The sequence below is a fragment of the Photinus pyralis genome, unplaced genomic scaffold (genome assembly GCF_008802855.1).
Source record: "Photinus pyralis isolate 1611_PpyrPB1 unplaced genomic scaffold, Ppyr1.3 Ppyr1.4_LG1, whole genome shotgun sequence".
NCBI lineage: Eukaryota > Metazoa > Arthropoda > Insecta > Coleoptera > Lampyridae > Photinus > Photinus pyralis.
The window spans coordinates 19,132,833-19,155,752 of NW_022170249.1; the positions used below are offsets into that span (position 1 = coordinate 19,132,833).

Genomic DNA, 22,920 nt, shown 5'->3' on the forward strand with positions numbered 1-22,920 from the left:
TTAAAATGTGATTTACCTAAAAAAATATAAAGTGGGAATGGCTGTATACTTTAGTCCTCTTCGAGATCCGGCAATGATGTTGTGGGCTTCAAAATGTCTTTCACACACTCTAAATGTATTATATATCTCGAAATCGGTATAATTAATGTAATTCCGCGGTCTAAGTATCATAAGCCACCTTTTGAAAAGTTCAGAATAATGTTTGGGGTTAGGAAAACGATGTCTTGGTAAAAATTGATCTTTACAATTATGTACACAACACTTTCTTTTAGGTGATAACGAAAAATCCATTTTGTGGTCGTTATTTGATCAACGAAGAATTATCACAAATCACACACGTGATTTGTGATTATTGTGATTATTATGTTAATAAACTCAAACAAAGCATAACTACAGTTATTTAATCCAAATATAAGTTGTAAAGCACTATAAACAATACACGGATAGTACGCACGTTGCCGAAACACATAACCTAAAAATTTCGTCACACACTCCAGAGCAATTTTAATTCTTGAAGTTGGTTAATTTCAACTTCAATGCGTGATTTTTATCCGTCGTGAGCATTTTTAGGTTATTTGTTTGTAAACATCGTGCAGATTTTTAAATAATGTCCTCACAATCGCAAATCGTGTACAAATGTGGTTATTGTGGATATTTAATAAATAGTTACTGTGATAACTACATGGATCATGAATGTTTTAAAGAAATAGTTGAATCCGCCAATGTAAAAGAAATCGACAAATGGAATTTGTGTGCTAATGATCAAAATGTTTTAACTTTGGGTAAGTCCGCATTAACATTTTGTTATTCAAAATAGTGTGTAATACAGATAAACACAGCTGCAATAAATTTATATATTTTTTAGAACCTACAAGTGTGGATAACGAAAACCAAATCCCGGTCGAAGAATTGCCAACGCCTGCAGTAAATCAAATCAATGACGAGTTATTAATTTCTTTGGTATATGCACGTAAACCGTTGTGGGATTTCAGAACTCCCGTGCAGGAAAGGCATGGTCTCAAACTAAAAAAGTTGTGGGAAGAAGTTGCAGTACTATTGGGAGGTAAACAGACAATTAATACATTTTGATGTAACTTCACATTGGTAAACAAAATCATTATGCTTATCTGTTGTAACAATATTATGAGAAATGTAATTTAAGATTTCTAATATAGTTGATGTTTAGGCCAGTTAATTGATGCAGTAAAAAAAAGGTGGAGGCAGCTGAGGGACGATTTCATGAGGGCCAGAAAAAAGCACAAAACATATGTTCCAAGTGGTTCTGGAGCAGATCATTTACCCCCACAGCCTACCTTTAAATACTATGAATTGATGAGATTCCTAGATGATACTGAAAATATGACGTATGTAAAGTGATAATAGCACTTAACACAATATTTTACATCTATATAGGGTAGTCATAGATATTGTCAGAATGTTTTGCTTTGTGTTTTAGAACTATTTCAAATGTAAGCTTGGGACCATCAACATCTAATAGTGGTGCTGAAATCATCCCATCCGGATCACCATCACCAAGCCTGTCCTCACACTCTGTCGGAAATAAAAAAAAGAGTTAGTAATATGCGTCAATTACTTTTTATGAGCAATCTCATAACAGATATTATTCATTATACCTATTTATACTAATACTAAAATTAAATTACGCTTTATAAGTAAGCACAGATGTGAAGTAAGTAATGCACAAACTTTTTTGCAGGAGTATCTGAAGCTCGATCTGAAGGATATGAAACTGAAATCCAGAAGGAAATATTAAAAGTAATGCAAGCTCCAGAAAGTAAACCAGATGGAGTGGATGGGTTTTTAGTTTTGCTTGGGGAAGGTCTTAGGAGATTACCATTAAGAAATAGAAATAAACTACAAATAAGATTCCTTCAATTATTGGAAGGGGAAGAAAGTATTTTGAATAATGAATAATAAAATATTTTATGTTGAATAAACATTTACATTATAATTTACTATATACACTTTATTCTGTACAAAATCCATGGCAATAGTATATTACCACAGTTACATCATTGTCTTAGTTATAGTTATATACTTATTATATATTTAGGTAGAAAGTAGTTAAAAGTCGTTACTTTCAACTTTTTCTAATTGCCAAGGAACCGCTCCCTCGCCCTCGAAATATTCAGCTAATCTATCCCTTAAATGTGCAACATTTCTACTGTAAACGTTACGACCAGATCGGCCTAGTTCAAGAAAGCCTGTATTTTGTTCTGACATACAATTTAATTCAGAATATGCATGTTCCGTGATTGGCAAGACAGTTTCCTTTTTCAATATAAAATTATGCAAACAAATTGTTGCTTGGATAATTTTTATTATAGTGGTTTCGGATGCAATTATGGGCTTTGCAAAAATCCTCCAGCGACCTCGTAGAATACCGAAAGCACACTCTACTACACGCCTGGCTCGGCTTAACCTGTAATTGAAAAATTTTTTTCTCCTATTTAAGTTACTGTTTCGAGGATAGGGCCGCATCATATAGTTTGTGAGAGCAAATGCCTCATCACCTACCACGACAAAGGGAAATGTCAAATTTCTACTGATAGGGCATTCTTTTGGGACATTAAGCAAATTGTTTTCAAGTCCCATTCCAATACTGCTCATTCTAAAAACACCACTATCACTTTTTCGACCTGGAGCTCCAATATCAACCAACGTAAAGCGCATATTGGCATCCACCATGGCCATCAGGATAATGCTGTGACTGTTCTTATAGTTATAATGAGAAGATCCACTATTGGGTGGAGCCTAAAACGAAGTGTTTGTTTAGTAATGCTATGTTTAGCTGTGGATGAGATTTATGTGTAAAAATTTTTGTAGACCAACCACAAAAAAGTAAGATGATATCCCTGTGTTTCACGTTGTTGCTCTAAATACTTACTTGAATTATTACATGTTTCCCATCTATTGCTCCAATACAATGGGGGAAATTCCACTTTAATTCAAAATCTTTGGAAATATTTTTCCAATCTTCCTCTGTTGGGTTTTCTAATAGCACCTTCTCGCGTAAAGAATTCCAAATTGCTTCACATGTTTCTGCTATAATCTCTGAAACTGTTTGTGGAGCCACTCTGAAGGCATATGACACTGATTTCATACTGTCTCCTGAAGCCAAATACCGTAGTGTTATAGCTAATCTTATTTTAGGTTCAATTGGTATTCGTACCACAACTTGTTTTTTAATTGTTGGTTGAAGCATATTTAAAAGCTCGGAAAACATAGCATCGTTCATTCGAAAGTAGTTAATAAACCGACTACTGTCTTTTTCTAACTCGCAGAACAATGAATTTCCGCACCCATACAAAAGTCTTTTTTCTTCAGTATATATCGATCGAGTCCACACTTTCCTAACTGCAAATGGTTTAGAACGTTTTTTGGCGAGTTTGGCTGCCAAATAAGCCATATAAATTTTTTTAATCTTCAGCTTGTAACTTTGTTTTTGAAATACGCATGTTTTTTGTTTGCACATGGCACCAATTAGTAAAAGATAGGTTTTTGATTTCATTCTTACTAAAATACACGTTTATCTAAAACTACAGTTACAACAACTACAACACTACCTATTCGAAATTCAAAACAAAACGAACCCATAGACGACAACGGTTGCGTAACACGGAGTTTCCATTCGGATGGCGGGAAATTATGCATCCGTATTTACGCGTGCGTAGGTACGTAAAATCACGTATCATGTGGATCCAGCCTGACTACTATACTTTAGAGGTGAGAGGGCGGGGTGGGGCGGTGGGGTATCGGTACGGCAAGTACGATGCGTTCATGGTTCATTACTTGTGTGGCTTTCCAAGCGCAAAAACACGTGCGATTTCATTTTTATGCTAAATTAACCAATTGAAGTGAAAAAACGAAGATTAGTTTAATTGGTCTTCTTCCTCTGGTTAACAATTAAGTAAGTACTAACGTTACGATAGTAATAGAAGCAATTATCAAATATTTTTCATAAATTTGTAGATTAATATGGGCCCAAAACTAAAAAGAATGTGCAAATTTTCCGACGATATAGGAAAAGAATACCCATTCATAAAAAAATCAAAATTGGATTCCGAAGTATATTGTGAAAAATGTAAGAGTGTGTTTTCTATCGAGTATGGAGGTAAACGTGACATAACAAGGCATTTAGGGTCGGAGAAACACAAAAACGTTTTGCTTTCCCTTGCTTCTTCAAGCCAAGTCACCAATTATTTCAGAAGGGAGGAGTTCGGTTCAAGTGAAAAAAAAATAGCATTATCTGAGGCAGTATTTTCATTCCATACAGTGGTTCATAATCAGACGTTTAGATCGATGGATTGTACGACCAAGATAATCCAACATTTGTTCGAAAAAAAATTTGCTTGTCGAAGAACTAAAACCGAAGCAATAATAAAGAAAGTCATTGCACCTTTTGCTGCTTCTGAGCTCACAAATGATTTAGAGTCTTTAGATTATGTATCCATTTTTTCAGATGCTTCAAATCATAAAGATTAAAGCTTTTCCCGACACTAGTTCGTTATTTTAAGAAGGATACGGGCGTTGTTGTAAAACTTTTGGATTTTGTTTCACTTCCTGGGGAAACATCAGAAATGATTTCAAACTTAATTATAAACATTTTAACGACCCACAACTTAACAAATAAATTAGTAGCTTATTGTGCAGACAATGCAAATACAAATTTCGGTGGAATTTCGAGAAAGGGGGAAAATAATGTTTTTAATAGGGTAAAAAAACACTTAAATCGAAATTTATTTGGTGTAGGATGCACAGCTCATATAATTAAAATTATCAACAATCATTTTAATTAATGTAACATTTTAATTCAACAATCACTTTAAATAATTCTTGCCGATTTTAAGAGCATGAATTCATATGATTGTTGAATTAAAATGTTCTCTGAAAATATTTGTACAATTTTATTCCAAAATTTTACAATGTGACAGTCAGTCGTATGCCTCTACTTTTTACGTTTGTTGTTATTGTCTTACGTATTAAATATGATTGTTTAAAAAATGTTACTTAATAAAAATGTGAAATGAATTATATTGTTATATTGAATGAGTGTATATGAAACTGTATTTCAACAAACAGTTAATAACAAACAACTGAATTGAATTGCAAGAAATACTTACTTCGATTAATAAAACGATTTTGTCCAACAAACATAAAAATTCATTCATTTTAAATGTGGAATTAAAATTATCAACAAACATTTTAATTCATCAGTCATATAAATTCGACGATTTGAAAATTGAAGCCGAATATTTTCAACAATCACTTTAATTCAACAAACAAATAAATTTTTATTGTTAGACGTAGTAAAAGAATCTTTTAAAATTATTGTTGAATTAATATGATTGTTGAATTAAAATGTTACATGAATTAAAATGTTTGTTGATAATTTTAATTAGGCGCTAGTATACACGTTCCCAAATACACTAAAGGATAGTTCCTGAAACTTCCGCACAATCACAGATACGAATTAAAATTATCAACAAACATTTTAATTCAACAATCATTTTAAATAATGCTCTCCGATTTTAACATCACGAATTAATATGATTGTTGGGAATATTTGTACAACACTTCAATAATTGAATTAATATGATTGTTGAATTAAAATATTTGTTCATAATTTTAATCCCACATTTAATATGAATAAATTTTTATGTTTGATGAATTAGTTCTAGTTAGTTATATTACTGTTCGTTTATGTATTCGTTTGTTGATTTGTATTGTTAAACTTTCGTTATACACATTGCTATATAATTCATACATCATTTCAATTAAATGAAGTTTTTTAAACAAACATATTTAATGTTTCACATAAAAACAACAAACATAATAAATCAGGAAATAAAATTAACTGTTGTTTATAATGTTACATTGTAAACTTTCGTAATAAAAAGTAAAACGGCGTTCCATACGTCTTCAAGGTGATGCGACAATAACTCGTTTTTTTTGTTTTCCTCTAATGAAAGGAAATTCTTCCATATGTGAGGTAATGGAACATCGCGGATATCTATCACATAACGCACAGGAACCAAAATGCCTGCCAAAACAGAAATAATTTAATAATTACACGATGTGAACAAATTTAAACAGTAGCCATACAGTAAGTACTATGAAAAAAGGTTTCCACTTTTACGCACTTTGACGTTAGAAAAACTATGGAATCATTGTTTAAACATTTGTTCACTATTATTATCGTGCCGTACCTCCGTCAGGAATAACATTATAATCCGTTTTTAGCTCGAAAAAATCGGTCGCATGAGTGAAAATATCAACATTTTCGGAAATTGCCCGCCATCTTGAATTATGAACTTCCTGTTCAGATTTCGAGATGCCAACATCGATATTCGTGTTCAGCAGGTCTAAATTAGTAAAAAACGCCTATTTGGCCAAATGTTGTCTGAAATGCCCCTAGAACCTGTTAAAACGCTGCTTTTTATAAAAGTGAACCAGTCTATTCATCATGGCTTAAAACGGGAGTACGAGAGAAATCCATAAGTTGCGTTGACATTACAACTGCTTCCAGCCTTGGCATTCGTTCCACCTCAAAATGTAATTCCCGTTTTTGAAGACATTTTCCAGCAAAACATTTTTTCTCCTGAACTGCAAGTTATTGTTGATTATTTCGAAGACACGTGGATCGGTCACCTAGTTTCGATGCCGTACATGTACAACATGGACTTCCAAAAACAAACAACTCAGTGGAGGGATGGCATCGAGTTTGCCAAATGCAACTGTGTGCAGATCACCCAAACATCTGGAAATTTATTTCGGCATTAAAGAGGGAGCAGAGTATAAACGAATTACGAATAGATCAACATATCAGCGGGCAACCACCTACCATCAGTCGTAAGGTGATTGTGCACAAAGACTTTAACACTAGTAAATAGTTATGCACCTGACATAAATATATATGATGATTTCAATTTCCCCCTTTCACGTTTCCCTGAAGTTGCTCAACCTGATCTTATTTGCTAATGTCACTGTTATGGCGCTGAGTTCGGCCTTCGTACATTGTCATGACGAATTTTGTATAAATTAAAATTGTTTAAAGAGACCCACAGAATACGGCCTTCTCAGAATAGAAACAGAAATGTTACAAATTTGTATGATATTTTGGCGGCCACTGATGGGTGTGCTGTGAACTAAAGCGTCTAAATCAGAGTAGCGCCATCTGGTGACCAGCTTCTAAAGCCATGAAGTAATTTCCCCAATTCGATCTAAATCATAAATATCGATAAAGATACAGAACGATTTGTCGTACGAAATATTTGGTTTTAATTGCTGTTTGGACTAAATATTTTTGTTAAAAAATATCTTGAGAACTAAATTTTTTGTTCCAAGAGGTAATAAAACCATTTCAGCAAATTGTCACACAAGTTTCAACAAATCGTCGCATTGGAATAACAAAGTTCTAACTGCAAATTTGGGGAAAAATAAAATTTTTATGCAATATGGTTCTATCTGCTGAAATGTACGCATTTTGACTAACCTTAGCGACATCAACCAAATAATAACCGAGTTAGTTAAGTTACAAAAGTTCTATCTGCATTGCAGAAATTTGCTTGTTTGGTGTAGTAAAGGTGTATCTGCAATCCTTTGTGTAATATGGTTCTATCTTGATGTAGATAGAACTTTGTTTTTTCTAACTGCACAGATATAACTTTGTTAACATCATTATCTTGACAACAGCTGTTATGGAGAGAGGGATTTGAGTTGTAACGGTTTTTTGCGAACCAAGTTATTATTGCTATAAATTGTCGTGTGCTTTTGTTGTGAAAAGAGAGAAGTGTGTGTAGACTTGCATATTTCTGTTTTGTTAATATGGAAGGTATACACCCACGTACGTTAAGAATTATTAGTATGGGTAAGTATATAAAAATTATAATATAAACTAGTTTATTTATTGTAGCTAAGCAGGAAGTACTGGTTAGTTGTGATGGAACCGAGTATGATAAGCAAGACGTTACTAAGAATGGGTAGGCACAAAAACAATGTCATAGATGAATAATTTGATTTCTCTTTAGAATAGAAGCTTCGAATCATACTCCTCCTGATTTAGATGAACATATAAACAGTGTCCCTATGCAATCTTGTGATTACAATGATGATGGCATCGTCCTAATACAAATTAATGCAGAGTAAGTGTACTTGAAAATTTTTGGAGCACACGAAGATTAAAGTAAAATGACTTACAGGGACATACCAGCTATGAAGGAAGATGCAGCTATTCAAGTGATAGAAGACGTTGAAATAGTTGATCCCAATGGGCATATCATTACAAATATTAATGAACTTTCAAATTCTAACGTTCGTGAAATCGTACCATTGGAAGAAGGCACACATACTTTGCAATCAGAAAGCTTTGCTGACGTGCAAAAATTAGGTCCTGATGAAAATGGAGATGCTACACCTACAGCATCGCAAAAAACTAGAAAGCGAAAATGAAACGTAAATGAATGGAAAGTTAATGTTCGTAAGAGAAAGTGTCAGGCAGGAGAAGAATACGTCAATGTTAGGGGCAAAACCGTTACGCGACGAAAGCTAACAAACAAAAAAAATTGTTTAGAAAATTGCAAATTTAACTGTGCAAAAAAGATTTCATTAGAAGAAAGGGAACAACTTTTTCAAACTTACTGGTCTTTAACGCAAAATGAGAAGTATGTGTTTATAAAAGCCACCACCCAAAAAGTACTGAAAGGACGAAGAACTACTGAATTATCTAGGAGAAAGTACACGTTTGTTTATAATTTAAAGGTTAAAGAAGAGATCATTAGGGTGTGCAAACAATTTTTTTTAGGAACTCTTAGCATCTCACAAAAACCTATCTACACATCCCACCTTAATGTCAATGAAGTAAAGAAAGATCAAAGAGGAAAGCAAAAAAAGACTTCACAGAATTTTAAACAAAATAAAGAAGATGTTATGGAACATATTAAAAGATTTCCTGTGATAGAATCTCACTATTGCAGGCGAACTACAAAAAGGAAATATTTAGAGCCTAATTTGAGCGTCGCCAAAATGTACAATCTATATGTTAAAGATTGTGAAGAAAAAAACACAATTCCGGTTAAGTTATCTTATTATAGGCACATTTTTACACATAATTTCAATTACGGGTTCCATGTACCCAAGAAGGATAGGTGCCTAAAATGCGAGTCCTATAAGATAAAGAAAGAAGACAAAACTTTATCACAGGAAGAGGAAGACGAATATAATACCCACAATGAATTGAAAGCCCGGATGAGACTTGAAAGAAACACTGATAGAGATAGTAAAATTCCTACACTCAGTTTCGACTTGGAAAATGTTATCACATGTCCCCGTTCGGAAGTTGGCGATTTTTTTTACTCCCAAAAATTGAATATCTACAATTTAACAGGACATTTTTCGACCACTGGGCAAGCTTATTGCGCCATTTGGTCAGAGTCGAGGCAAGGTCGCGGTGGGAACATTATTGCCAGTGCGTTCAGGAGAATTTTGGACCAAGTCTTAACTGACAATAATGTCTCCGAATTGATTACCTGGAGCGACTCTTGTGTTCCCCAAAATAGAAATTCTTTTATTTCATTGGCCGTGATGAATGCCATTAGGGAGCATCCAGAACTAGGAGGTATCACAATGAAATATTCCATACCAGGACACGGTGCTATCCAAGAAGTAGACAACATTTATAGTAATATTGAGAGATTTATGGCGAAAACTGAATTTTATTCCCCTCTTTCTTTCATGAGAAATCTGAAGTCTGTAAACAATAGAAAACCTTACAAGATATTACAAATGCGAGACGAAGATTTTAAAGATTTTGAAAAAAATGCAAAAAGGTTATCTTTTAATAAAATTCCGTTTTCGAAAGTAGCCGCTCTTCAGTTTACACAAAATTTATTTGAAGTTGGCTACAAATTAAAACATGGCGATGATTTTGTGATGCAAACTTTAAAAAATGATCGGGCTTTGGGCATTCCTTCACGCCGCAATAAAGAAACCACAAGCGTTTTAGATTTAAAACCAAAAACGTTAATACCCAAAAATTCATTACCGGAGGAGAAAATAAAGGCCATTAAAAAGATGATAGACAGCTGTATGCCGGACATAGACAAAAAGTATTTTTCAGCACTATTAAATACACTGAAATAAATATTTTGGGTTTTTCAAGCTTTTTTGTTTGTTTTTTTTTTAGAAAATTTGTCATTATTTTCCAGTATTTTATGAAAATGTATTGTCTTTATTTTGTAATAATCTTAAGTTCATATTCTCTTTTGTGCAATAAAAATATGTTAACAGAAATAATTTCGCGTTTTTTCATATAAATATTTAAACATCAATGCAGTTACGTAGAGTAGATAAATGAGTTTTATTAAACAGTGAATATATAATAACACAGGTGTATGTGACACATAAAACTTTGTTTAATTTAACAGCGTTGCTTTGCAAAAGTACACTGCGTAACAAAGATGTATGTGCCACATAGAACCTTATTCGACACAATCAAACTAATTAAATTCTAGAACAAGGTTCTATCTGTATTTTGATACCTAGAAAAAAGAATTAAGATTTTATATTATCTCTACTAATTTTATTGAAAATATTTTATTTTTATATTTTCTAATAAGTGGCAAAATTTAAAAGTGTAAAATCTAAAAATAAGTTAAATAGCGGAATTCAAAACTTTGCATCGCTATTTCTCAAAATGAAGTTTGGCACAGTTAGTACTTTGTTATTCCAATGCGACGAAATATTAACTTGATCCTGGTGCTTACTTGTTACTTGAGAAGCGAGGGTGGAAGCACAAAACAATCTGTTTCAAAATATGGGAAACGATGCCTTTTTGATATTTTATCGTTAAAATACGCCACACAACACTTTACGGTCACATAACTTCTTCATATTTTAAATCTTTCAAAAGTCAAAATTGATATGTGTAAAACCATGTGTCCCTATAAAATCGACGGTAAAAATATTTCCTGTAACGGGCAAAATTACAGGTTTTGCAAAAAAATATTTGAGTCTGCGTACAACCACGGGAAACGCTGTAATCAGTGACAATTTAGCGCCATTTATGTTTCTGTTCCGTGAAGAGACCTTCGGGTCAATTCTGCCGTTTGTAACGCAGTTGTCCTTACTGATGTTTTAATTCTTATGTTAATTTTTCCCGTAAGTATTTAAAAAATTAAGATTACAGTCTTAACCTATAAAATTTCAGCATGCACCTAGTTCTAAGGTTATATTTGTTCAATATGTAACTACTCGTTCTACCCTTCAGGGACCCATAGTATGTTGGTCCTTAATTTTAAAGGTATTATTTTATCTCATTGATTGTTAAACAAAACTTATAGCCAGAAGATGACGGTAACGTCGAAACTAGTCGCAACTATTTATTCCACAATTTAATCAAATAAATTTAGACGCATGGGGAAGGTTTTGAGTTATTAATTCTCCCTAATTTCTTCGATGTCCACCCCATTTTGAGTTCAAGAAAACATGGATACCCTCAATTCATCAAACGAAAAGATAAGACTCTCATAAATGAGAAAATAGGGGATCGTTACCATCGCAAAGAAGTTTTAGAAGAGCACATTTCAATTTTAACAGAACCTGGATCAATTTATTTGGGACACACAACGCCAAGTCGTGGCACTGCTAAGGGAATTTTTACTTCGAACACAACTTTATTAGATAGGGCCATGGTTGGAACTTAGATGACGTTATTTGTCTTGGATGTGACGGAACTGCAACTAACACTGGCTGGTAGGGTGGCGTGATTCAGTATTTAGAGGAGTATTTGAAGAGACCGTTACAATGGTGTATTTTGTATGCTTCACGCCAATGAATTACCCCTTCGCGATTGATTCTTGACTTTAGATGGCTGCTCTTCGGGTCCTAGAGAATGTTCCGGACCGATAGGAAAAGAATTAGCTGGTTGCGAGCATAAACCCGTGGTTTCTTTTTGTGCGGTGGCTTGTAATTTACCTGACTTACCGAAAAATGTGATCGATAAGTACGAATAAAAAATATCTGTATCAGATATGTCAAGCTGTATCAACTGGTTCCTGTACTCCTGAGCTGGCAAACCATCAATCTGGAAAAATGGCGCATTCGAAATGGGTTACTTCAGCTAATCGTATACTCAGACTTTACGTAAGTACACTTAACCCATCACAAAATTTGCAATTGCTGGTTAAATATGTGGTTAAAGTATACGCTCCGATTTGGTTCCTAATCAAGCAGAAGACGTCTTTTAAGGACGGAGTCAAAACATATTTACCAGATGATTATGTACTCTCGTTTCGATTTCTGTTATTTTCAATGCGATTTGACGATATTGGCATACGAGAAGAAAGGCGAAAATGTGATAAACTGGCACCAATACGACAAATCTGAAATATTTGTCGAGAATTGCAAAAAAAATGTACATACCCGAGCGCTACCCTACTATTGACGAACAACTAGGTGCATTTCGAGGGAGATGCCCTTTCAGGCAATACATTCCTTCGAAACCGGCTAAATACGGGATGAAAATATTTGCCTTGGGGGATGTTGATAGTATGTATACGGTAAATTTGGAAATATATCCCGGTATGCAGCCGGAAGGACCGTATAGGCTATCCAATATACCGATAGATGTCGTGAAGCGTGTGGTAGAAGTAGTGAAAGGAACATGGCGAAACATTACAATGGATAATTGGTTCACTACCTATCCTTTGGCAATGGAATTGTGGAAAGAATACAAGCTTACTGTGCTTGGGACCCTGAGAAAAAAACAAGAAGGAAATTCCTAGAGAGTTTTCCAATAATTCGAAACAAAATGTGTGGAGGATATAATGTAGCAAGGAACAGCAGACGTTGGCCCCTTACAATTTTCTTCAATGCCATGAACATTAGTGGCATAAACGCTCTAGTGTTATATATAAAAAATAATGCAAATAAAGAAATCGGCAGATGAACATTTTTGCACGGCCTTCCCTTGGATTTGAAACCTCAAGTTCAAAAAAGAATGTACCGTAAGATCATACCTAGAAAACTCAAGGAAAAGTGTCGTGTATTACTACTGGATGACAGTGAAATACAAAATGAAAATGAGCCTCCAAAAAAAATTGCAAGGAGCAGTAATGGTAGATGTTTTCTTTGTCCAAGGAAGAAGGACAAGAGAATACGAAAATTTTGTAAATCCTGTGACAGGTGGGTCTGTGGTGAATACACAAAAGAAGTGTCAGTTAGTTTTGTTAGTTGCGCGGAGCAAAATGATACGAGTGGAATGATTTCTGACTAGTTCGCAGTTTTCAATGGAATACGTTTTTTTATTTACGTTTTTAATAGGATATATTGTTTTTGTTGACTTTTTTACCGATTAAATGAAACAGTGCGTAATCATTTTCTCGTTTGTTTCAGTCCATATTAACTTGGGATACGCGACTAAACATGTGATATATCTTAACGCGAGTACTGGAGTGTTAAGGCTGGTGTCTTCGTTGACCAAGAAAAACAAAGAAGTGGTGGCAATAGCGCACGACAGCAAAGAGTACGACAGTATTTTCATTTTGAAAGAGATGATGAAGACTCCCTCTGCTTGGAACCCTGAGATAATTGCTACAGGCACAAAAATTACCTGCTTGCCTGCAATAACAACATCAGATTCATCGACAGTCTCAATTTTATACCCATCCCGTTAAGTGCTTTCCCAAAAACTTTCAATTTCCCCGGTTCCAAGGGTTACTTTCCCCACTTCTTCAATACTCTTGCTAATCAAGATTATGTCGGACCGCTGCCCGTACACCATTTCTACGGATGTGACGAGATGTCGGTGAAGAATCGTGAAGATTTTCTTGAGTGGTACAACGCCGAAGTGGCTCGTAGAGCCGTTTTCGATTTCTAATCGGAAATTGTGCAGTATTGCGTCCAAGATGTCAATATCTTAGACAGGCATGCGTACCATTGCCGCCGCCGCATGCAGCCTTGTGTTCCGAAGAAACTTTCTCCAGAAAGAGATCATAGGGCTCATCCCTCACGGCGGTTACCGAGCAGCCGATAACCAGAGTAGAGTAGCCATTAAATGGTTACTGCTGTTGCAAAGCCGTGAAATCCCCGATCTTCAACATGCTGGCAACACCCGGGAAGTTCAGACGACCGCATTGAAGGGAGACAAAGCGGACACGATGGGGGTGCGCCGTGAGAAAACTGAGGCCTTTTATCTGTTTCTTGTAACAATGATTACGTGGAAAGAATTTTCAGCGTTATGAATCGGCTATGGAGTGCCGACAGAAATAGATTGACAGTTGAAATGGTGAAGGCAGAACTTTGCGTTCGTTCTAACATCCAGCTCTCTTGTTCCGAATTTTATTCATCTTTAAATAACAAACCAAACCTTATTAAATCGGCAAAATCAAACAACAAATATCATTTTAAATTGTAAACAAGTATATTTGTTTTTTTCATTAAAGTTTTTTTAAAATTTGAATTGGCTTTTTTTTAATTAATATAGTTTGAGCGTGGTTTCTGAAACTATCAGCCTGCAGGCATCACGACTCACGAGGTACATTTTAAAACTTATTTACGATGGCCGGTTTTCTCCCATCAAAAAGGTGGTAACCCTAGCCTCGGGATACAATCTCATCGAAATGTGGGAGTGCGACTTCAAGACGTACCTCGTTAATAATCCTGATATAGTCGAATTTTTGGAAAATCACGTGGTAAAAAATGAGCCCCGAAACGGCTTCTTTGGCGGACGTACGAATGCCATCAAATTGTACCACAAGACCGAGGACGATGAAGATATAAGATACTTGAATGTATGTTCCCTGTACCCCTACGTCAACAAGTACGCGAAATACCCTGTAGGCCACCCTCGTGTACTTCTAACTCCCGAAGAACTTCGTTGTGTCAACCTTAATTCCGTGGAAGGCATGATCAAGTGCACGGTACTTCCGCCCCAAGACCTCTACCACCCCGTGCTTCCATACCGTTGTCACGGAAAGCTCATGTTCCCTCTGTGCCGTAGATGCTGCGAAACAATGCATCAGGATGAATGTGAGCACACTGAAGAGTTCAGTGGCACGTACGTGGCCGATAAAATGCGTAAAGCCATTTCCTTGGGGTACGTAGTGGACGACATACAAGAAGTATGGGAGTATCACACAACGATAAGGGTACGAAGAGCGGAGGATTATTCAGCGGTTACATTGATAATTTTCTGAAGACAAAGCACGAGTGCTGCAGTGGCTGGCCTGCATGGTGTGTTGACGAGGAGGCATGTACGCAGTACTTGACTGAGTACCTGGAGCACGAGGGAATTCAACTTGACCGGACAAAGATCGCAGTAAACGCCGGGCTATTCCTAAATTCCTTTTTGAGAAAGTTTGGCCAACGCGACAATCTGACGGAAACGGCCATAGTATCAGAAGCTGAGCAGTTTTTCCAGATGCTCACGGATCCGTCCATGGAAGTCAACTCAATCATTACCGTGAACGACGAAACCCTAATCGTCAAATGGACCCTCTCCGAAGAAGCCGTCGAACCCCTGAAGACCACCAATGTGGTATTGGCAGCCTATACAACCGCACATGGCCGTCTAAAACGGTACTGTATCTCGAGCAGCTGGGTGAACGAATCTTGTATTTTGACACTGATTCGGTCATCTTTACACAGAAGCCCGGGGAATGGTCACCACCTTGCGGTAACCTCTTGGGAAATATGACGGACGAGTTGGAGTGTTATGGGTCCGACAGTAGAATCGTGGAGTTTGTGAGTGGTGGACCCAAAAACTATGCCTATAAAGTGTTTTCCCCCCGTGACAATAAACATAGTGTACTGTGGAAAGTTAAGGGCATCTCCCTAAACTATAAGAACAGTGAGGTGGTTAATTTCGAAACAATCAAGGACTCGGTGTTGAACAATACCCCAGAGACTTTTGTGAAAACGGACCGTCGAATAGCTCGCACGTGTACATATGAAGTCATTTTCAAACCGGAGAGGAAGAAGTACCGTGTTCAGTACACGAAACGACACCGCTTAGATGTAGACTACGCTACTTTGCCGTACGGCTATAGAACCTAATTTAATTTTCTTATAGGGGACAAGGCCGCCTATTGCCGTTTACGCTCGTTAATTTATAAATTGACTACCGACCGTCCTATGCGAAAGTGTCATGGCTGTGGTAAATGATCCAGTATTATTACTATGTGAGGTGAACGACTCCACGGAAGTTAACGAAGTGATGTGGCTAATGTATAGCAATCTCGTGCACAATGCCCTTCATCAGTGTGACGATGTGTTGGTGAAGTGAACTGAGCTCGTCGGACCAGAACTCATTCATGTACTTAGTCAATACCACGAACTTTTTTAAAAATAAGGTATCTTGTTTTATGTACAGGGTGGCCAACTAAGAATGCGAGGTACTGTATCTGAGAATCTATCCATCGCAGAGCTTTGCGGTAAAAAAATTATTACTAAAACGGCCACGAGCAAAACCTTGAAAATATTATTAAGTTTCTGAAATGACCGCTAGGGGGCGTAACTGCAATCTGGAATCTAAAAAAGTGATGTTTTTGTGAATTTAGATCAGTGCCTTGTGATTCTAACTTTAAGCTTACGGTTCCCTTTCAAGAAATTGACTTAAATAAACTACAAGTATCCTTTGTTCGTAGATAAGTGTTAATGTTATGAATTGTATTTAAATATCCAATACATACGTTTTATGAGGAAAATTGTAAATCATGTCATTGTAAATATTAGAATTATACAACACAATTTGAATAATATGGAAACAAAAGGTTTGTAACTATTAAAGCAATGGAGAGGGCAACCATTTGGCACCACCTTCTACACAGCTTACGAGCCGCCACTGCTTTTGTGCACGTTCCCACCTTATGCGTTGCGCAACAGTTATGTAAAAAGTGCATTAATGGACAAACTGACATTAATATCCCTTGTGACAATTGTGGCCCTCGTGAACATATATTTAAAGAAGATCCCGTGATTGAACTTTTAAATTTCGTGTTCTCGTTAGCCAGGAAAAATCGTGACGTCGTGGCTATCGCCCACAAAAGCAAAGGATACGGCAGTATTTTCATTTTAAAAGAAATGATGATTCCATGGAATAGGCTTCCTGGGGAAACCACGATAAAAAAACTCAACCTCCGGGGTGGTGTGGACACGGGTTTGTATTGTATATTTTAAATTGTAATTTTCGATTGTGCTTGTAATTTATTTTTGTATGTTGCACATTTGATAATAAATATAATTAAAACTTGTTTTGCTCATTTCTAGCTTCTATTTCAGAATAGTGAGGTGAGAAAAGATAAACGCTGTGAGAGAGGGAGATAGTGAGGTGAATAACGTCACACAACAGTTTTAATTAAACGTCCTGAATCCTCAAAATAGCACCAATTTTCAATTACTTAACCAAATCATAGTTCAAATTCCGATAAATTACACAAATTTCCTAGAAATAACCAAATTAATCCCCAAAAACACCCACCCCGCGAAACAATTTAATTGACCTTGATTGACCCCGCGAATCAAATCCAAGATGACGGCAAAGTGCCTTGGTTCTACTGCTGATTCACTTTTTCGGAAATATATGCGCTATATCCGTCCGAGCTTTATGCAAACATAGACAACAGTTCAATAATAAATAAAATTGCTGCCCATTGATCAGTTAGTTTTGTTCTACGCGAAGGTACAACATGATCAAAGAAACATGTCTTTAAAAAAATCAGCACTGGTACATAGTGTTGTGCAACATGTGGTAGTGAGTAGAACATCGCAAACGTTTTATACCAAAACGCCGCTCTTTTTTGAACCGAGACGCCTTTAGTCGCGAAAAAAAATATGCGAGTGATCCCAAGACGAACGCAGCGAATCCCAATAAATTACGAGCCGCAAGTGTCGAGGTAATTCCAAAACAAACTGCGCTACTACCTTCACTTGGATGGCCAGTACAGTGTAATTACAATAACCTCAGATGACGAATCAAGGCAGGATCATCTCAGGTAGACATTCTTATCCGTACTACGGGCGGGACGTAGGCGGAGATAATTCAGATAACTGAAGAATGGTTGGTTTGTTGCAAAGCTAAGGATGATAGGAAAGAGAAAAAAATACAAACAGGTTGGTATAATACAAGTATATTATTTAGGTGGCGATAAGTTAGATTATTATACTAATGCATTTATTTTTGTTTCAGCAACAGCTGTCGACATGCAACCGGAAGTTTTTATAGGGGTGGGGGGTTGAAACAAAGAGCAACTTCAGCTGGTGCATGACACCGTCGTCGCGTGGTACAGCTACTATAGTGACGTCGCTCGGAAGATCGTTTGGCACGACTACAACCAGATTGGGGGACATACGGATGTGGTGGAGATTGACGAGACACATCTCTTCAAGAGGAAGTAGGACTTCGGTCGGCAGATGATGTACAGGTACATCTGGTTGTTCGGTGGAGTAAGCCGAACAACGAACCAAAGCTGTCTTGGTTGATTATGGTGACCAGGACACATTGTTTGCATTTATGCAACAATATATACGCAGCGAATTAAAATATAATCTTGGGGTACGAAAAGTGCGTTTTGGTTTCACAATTTTGCTTCAGAGAAACACAGTAAGTTTTTACAATTGCTTTATGTATAGCAGCGTATCCAACCAACAGTGTTTGTTGGAATAACGTCATTACGGTTGCAAGGGATATAGTACAGCTAAAAAGTTGACGATTTTACAGTTTCTTAAAAAATTTACTAAAATTACGTATTAAAAATTACATTCCGTGCACACCAATTTGCGGTTATTTTTATATCATTCTTGGAAGCTATTTCGTATACGGGACATTAGGTTCTAGTTATAGTACATCTTGTACAGGAACCGCCTTTAGTATGTATACTTACTACCGTTGACAGAGGCACAGCTGGAATGAGATTCGAACTGCAGACACCTCCAACTTACAAATGTGTTCATTTCTCGTCCGAGTGTTTGCTGCATTGGACCACGCGCCTGTTGTTAAAAGTTTTGTTAACTCTGTGTTTTCTTGTCAAGTATAAGTATGGAATAGTAGATTACATACCGAGCTGGGAGGTGGTTCATTACCTACCCCGAGGGCTTAAGGTACCTCACCGACGCGCGGAGGTGAGGTATAAGCGCGAGGCGTTGGTTATGAACCACTGACCAGCGAGGTTTGTATACTATTTTACTCACAATCGATCATTTAAGGTAAAGTATATAATTCAACAAGGTGTTACTTTAACTGTCAGTAATAGTGACACCGCCAATGTAACCATTAATGTTTACAACAATAGCAAATAGTTTCGTTCTTCTTGGTAATTTGCTATTGTTGTAAACATTAATGGTTACATTGGCGGTGTCACTATTAGTATAAGTTTCATATAAGGATAATATGAATAGCATTTGCAGGTAAGGAAAGTGACAGCTAGCCGGGAAAGTTACTTTCCCGGCTAAGGTGAGTAATGAGTCGCTTCGCAACCGCTATGAAGGTTAGGAATTCAGATAATACTAACCGATTGTGAGTAAAATATTTTTGTGCTTTGAAATTGTGAGAAAATTTTAATTAACGTTACAGAAAACCCATTTTTTCTAAACATTTATTAGCGTACTTCGATATTTCTGTTTTTGAGGTTATGATCATCCTAGTTTGTAGTCCACAAATTATTCACAATTTTAGTATGGTGTATAAAGTTGTGCAAACGAACGAAGATAATGAAGAGCTGCTGACAGTGGTACCGGGAACATGGGTAAAAGGGGGATATCTTTACTGGCCACCAGGAAAACATGCATATCGTTTACGAAACAATGAAAACGTATTTAGTTTATTTATTTTTCACTTTACTGTAATTCAATGGTAACTCCTTGGATACGGGATACGTAAACAAGTCCATAACAACCAGGGCGTAATGAATTCATTACGCCCTCAAAATAGGTTAATTATATTTGTTCAATTTTTTTTTATTAAGTCAAACTAAATACTTGTAATACAAAAGAAAGCACAATTACCCGCCAATATGAAAATTACAATTTTCAAACTTTCCCGAAAATGTAATATTTTTGTTAGAAAGGCCAGGGACGTTTATATTTTTATCTGATATGGATGACGACAGTTCCAAGTGATCATCTGAATATTATGTAAGGTTAACATTATTCGAGGTTTCGCTTCCAGATGAACCCACCGCGCTTGCAATAATGCTAGATATCCGATTTTTGGAAATTAGGCTATCTTCTACGTAACTCTGCGCAACCGTGTTACTCTTCCACTTGCCGTGCATTTTCAGGGTTTCAAAACTTGCTCCTGCTTCAAGCAAAAGAGTGGCTGACGTTCGTCTCAAGCAGTGACCGGTAAATTGATGAGGGTTATCTAACTTTAAGTATTTGGTAATTATATTTGGGACACTTCCTATGGTGTTTTTCCCGACAGGTTGCACTGTGCAACAACCTTTCCTATATGTGAGGAAAAATCGGCGTTCTTTCGAATGCTTTGGTCTTAGTGCTAGGTATTGTCGAACTAACTTAAGAGCATCTATTTCTTCTTCCTCCACGATTGTAAAACCTTTAGACGTACCTGTTTTAGTCTCTGGCACGTTTACAATTACAACAGATCCTTTATCGGTGATATCGTCAATACACATTTTGACCATTTCATCCCTTCGTAATCCACCAAAAACACCCATCACCAAAACTACTTTATGCAAAAGATAAATATCGTTAGGGGCACGTTTGATAAACTCAAAAACTTGATCTCCTGTTAAAACCTGTGATTTTTTTGGTTTATATCCCTTCGATTTGACTTTTAAAAAGTAAATTAGTTGATTATAATTTGAAATGTCAGTTTTCTTTTTAACTATGAAAGTTGATTTCAAAAGAGAGTATTTGGTCCATAGCGACGTAGGAGTGTATTTCTCAGACTAAAACAAAATGTATTATCAATAATTTTGCATATTTAGGTAGGTATATGTAAAACTTACCAGTTCCTGAAAGTACGACAATACAATAAACAAAGATAATTACTAACCTAAATGTAATGCTATTTGGTATGGTTGGAAAGCATTTTTTCAGAGCTTTCCAACGACTATCACACATGGGGGGTCACTATTTAAGATTTAAAAGTTGGGGTGGCTGGGGCGCAGGAGGTGGAGGGGGTGCGTCGCCAACTATGTCATTGTGATTCCCCCTCCGAATTACCGAAACGGATTTTGATTTTTTTTAATATCTCGTTTATTTACTAAGATATGAGGGGTGGTGAGTTTTCAAATTGTCACCCTGTATATCTTTCATTTTTATCACACACTGATAATAATTTGTTATCAAATTTAACTTCATTCACAAGCTTAAACCCTTAGCAACCATCGGTCGTTAACAGAAGTTCATTTTTTTTACCTCGAAACAAAGTTATTGATGAAATCGCAAGGCAACTTTTGCACTTTTTGTAAACACCACCTTAACAGAAATACAAAAATTGTCTTGTTTTTGTTTAGAACTCATAAGCTTTCCAGACGGTTTGGTGTATATTGGTTATTGTGCGCATACAACATTGTAAGAAATTTAAATTCTTCGGTAATGCAATTGAAAATAGCAAAAGTTACCGCACGCTGACGATGTACGAATCCTCAAATGATTTCTGTCACCTAACGCAAAAAACCGCTCATATTCGAGATTATTGTAGTTTAGAACATCGTAAACGACACCATGACGAGGAAAATTGACTTGTTGCTAATGTATAAAAATCACCCCGAATATATACAACGAATCACCTTTTCCTTGAATGTTCATTTATATACCGAGGCTCAATGTGTACTATTAGAAAACGCAGTGCAGCCACTATTGTACTTTGACGCAACAGGTGGGGTGGAGCGTAGCCTACCGATAGAACGGTGGAGGGAAGTCCACACAAATCAAACAAAAAAAGATTATCATTCGGGCGTCATAAACGTAGAACTTAAAGATGGTGATAATAGAATCGTACCCGTATAATCACAATGTAACAATAATCCCGGACTTTCTGGAAAGGTTCAGAAAATTCTACGAACTAAACCACAAATGCCGGTGTTGTACTCGTATGCGATTTCAGTTTGGCCACTATTCATACTGTCATAAGAGCTTTTAACAGTATCATAATATTGTGAAAGACATTTGTCGAATATCTTCAATTATCCTTTGGTGGTATGCTGTATGTCAAAAAAACGACCGAAACATCTGTGCTCATTTTATTAAAAATGTAGCGGATATATATATATATATCTATATATATATATATATATATATATATAATATCCATTACGAAATGTTAATTAGAAGTTTTCTACACTATAAAAAATAGATGCCGCATGTGGTATCATTTCTTGCACATGCACAACAGAACATGGTTAGAACGTAAGCATCGTGGGTTGTGGAAACGCGTGGGACAAGCAGTACCACCTTTCATTCTTTTTAAAGGAAAACGTCCGAATGGACAGACCATCAAAGGGAGCATGACCACCAGCAGGTTTATTGAATGGCTAATCATTTCTCAGCATACAAAAATCCTGGAACCGCTTTACTAATCTTCGCTGGTGCTAAATCGCATTTAGAGATTACGATTGTGGAAGCTGCTGACAAATACAATATCACCTTATTTTGTCTTCCGAGCAACACCACACACGAGCTTCAACCTATGGACAAATATGAAACTTTTTGGGATCCAGAAGTGTTAAGTTTTCTAGTGACCAACCCTGGAAAAGCGTTGACAAAGATGCGATTTGGTGAAATTTTTACCAAAGTGTGGCTAAAAGTAATGACACCTTCAAATATTCTCTCTGGATTCCGTGCAACTGGTATTTATCCATTCAATCCGGATTTGCCTCTAGCCTTTTTGGTTGTCCTGATGTCCATAAGTTCATTGTATTGACATTTTATAAGAAAATA

At 36.2% G+C, this 22,920-nt stretch overlaps 3 protein-coding genes across 3 annotated transcripts; all 3 read left to right on the top strand.

Moving 5' to 3' along the window:
* The first annotated feature begins 560 nt into the window (after positions 1 to 560).
* LOC116179609 lies at positions 561 to 1,935 on the top strand. Its single transcript, XM_031499449.1, has 5 exons — positions 561 to 782; positions 866 to 1,063; positions 1,187 to 1,364; positions 1,457 to 1,572; positions 1,718 to 1,935. Exons 1-5 carry the CDS (start codon positions 608 to 610, stop codon positions 1,933 to 1,935), a joined length of 885 nt encoding a protein of 294 aa, XP_031355309.1. The 5' UTR covers positions 561 to 607.
* Positions 1,936 to 7,597: 5,662 nt separating this feature from the next.
* LOC116179702 lies at positions 7,598 to 10,161 on the top strand. Its single transcript, XM_031499552.1, has 2 exons — positions 7,598 to 8,165; positions 8,223 to 10,161. The coding sequence occupies exon 2, from the start codon at positions 8,950 to 8,952 to the stop codon at positions 10,159 to 10,161; it is 1,212 nt and encodes a 403-aa protein (XP_031355412.1). The 5' UTR covers positions 7,598 to 8,165; positions 8,223 to 8,949.
* Positions 10,162 to 14,639: 4,478 nt separating this feature from the next.
* LOC116179786 lies at positions 14,640 to 16,074 on the top strand. Its single transcript, XM_031499665.1, has 3 exons — positions 14,640 to 15,167; positions 15,218 to 15,556; positions 15,616 to 16,074. Exons 1-3 carry the CDS (start codon positions 14,640 to 14,642, stop codon positions 16,072 to 16,074), a joined length of 1,326 nt encoding a protein of 441 aa, XP_031355525.1.
* The last annotated feature ends 6,846 nt before the right edge of the window (positions 16,075 to 22,920 follow it).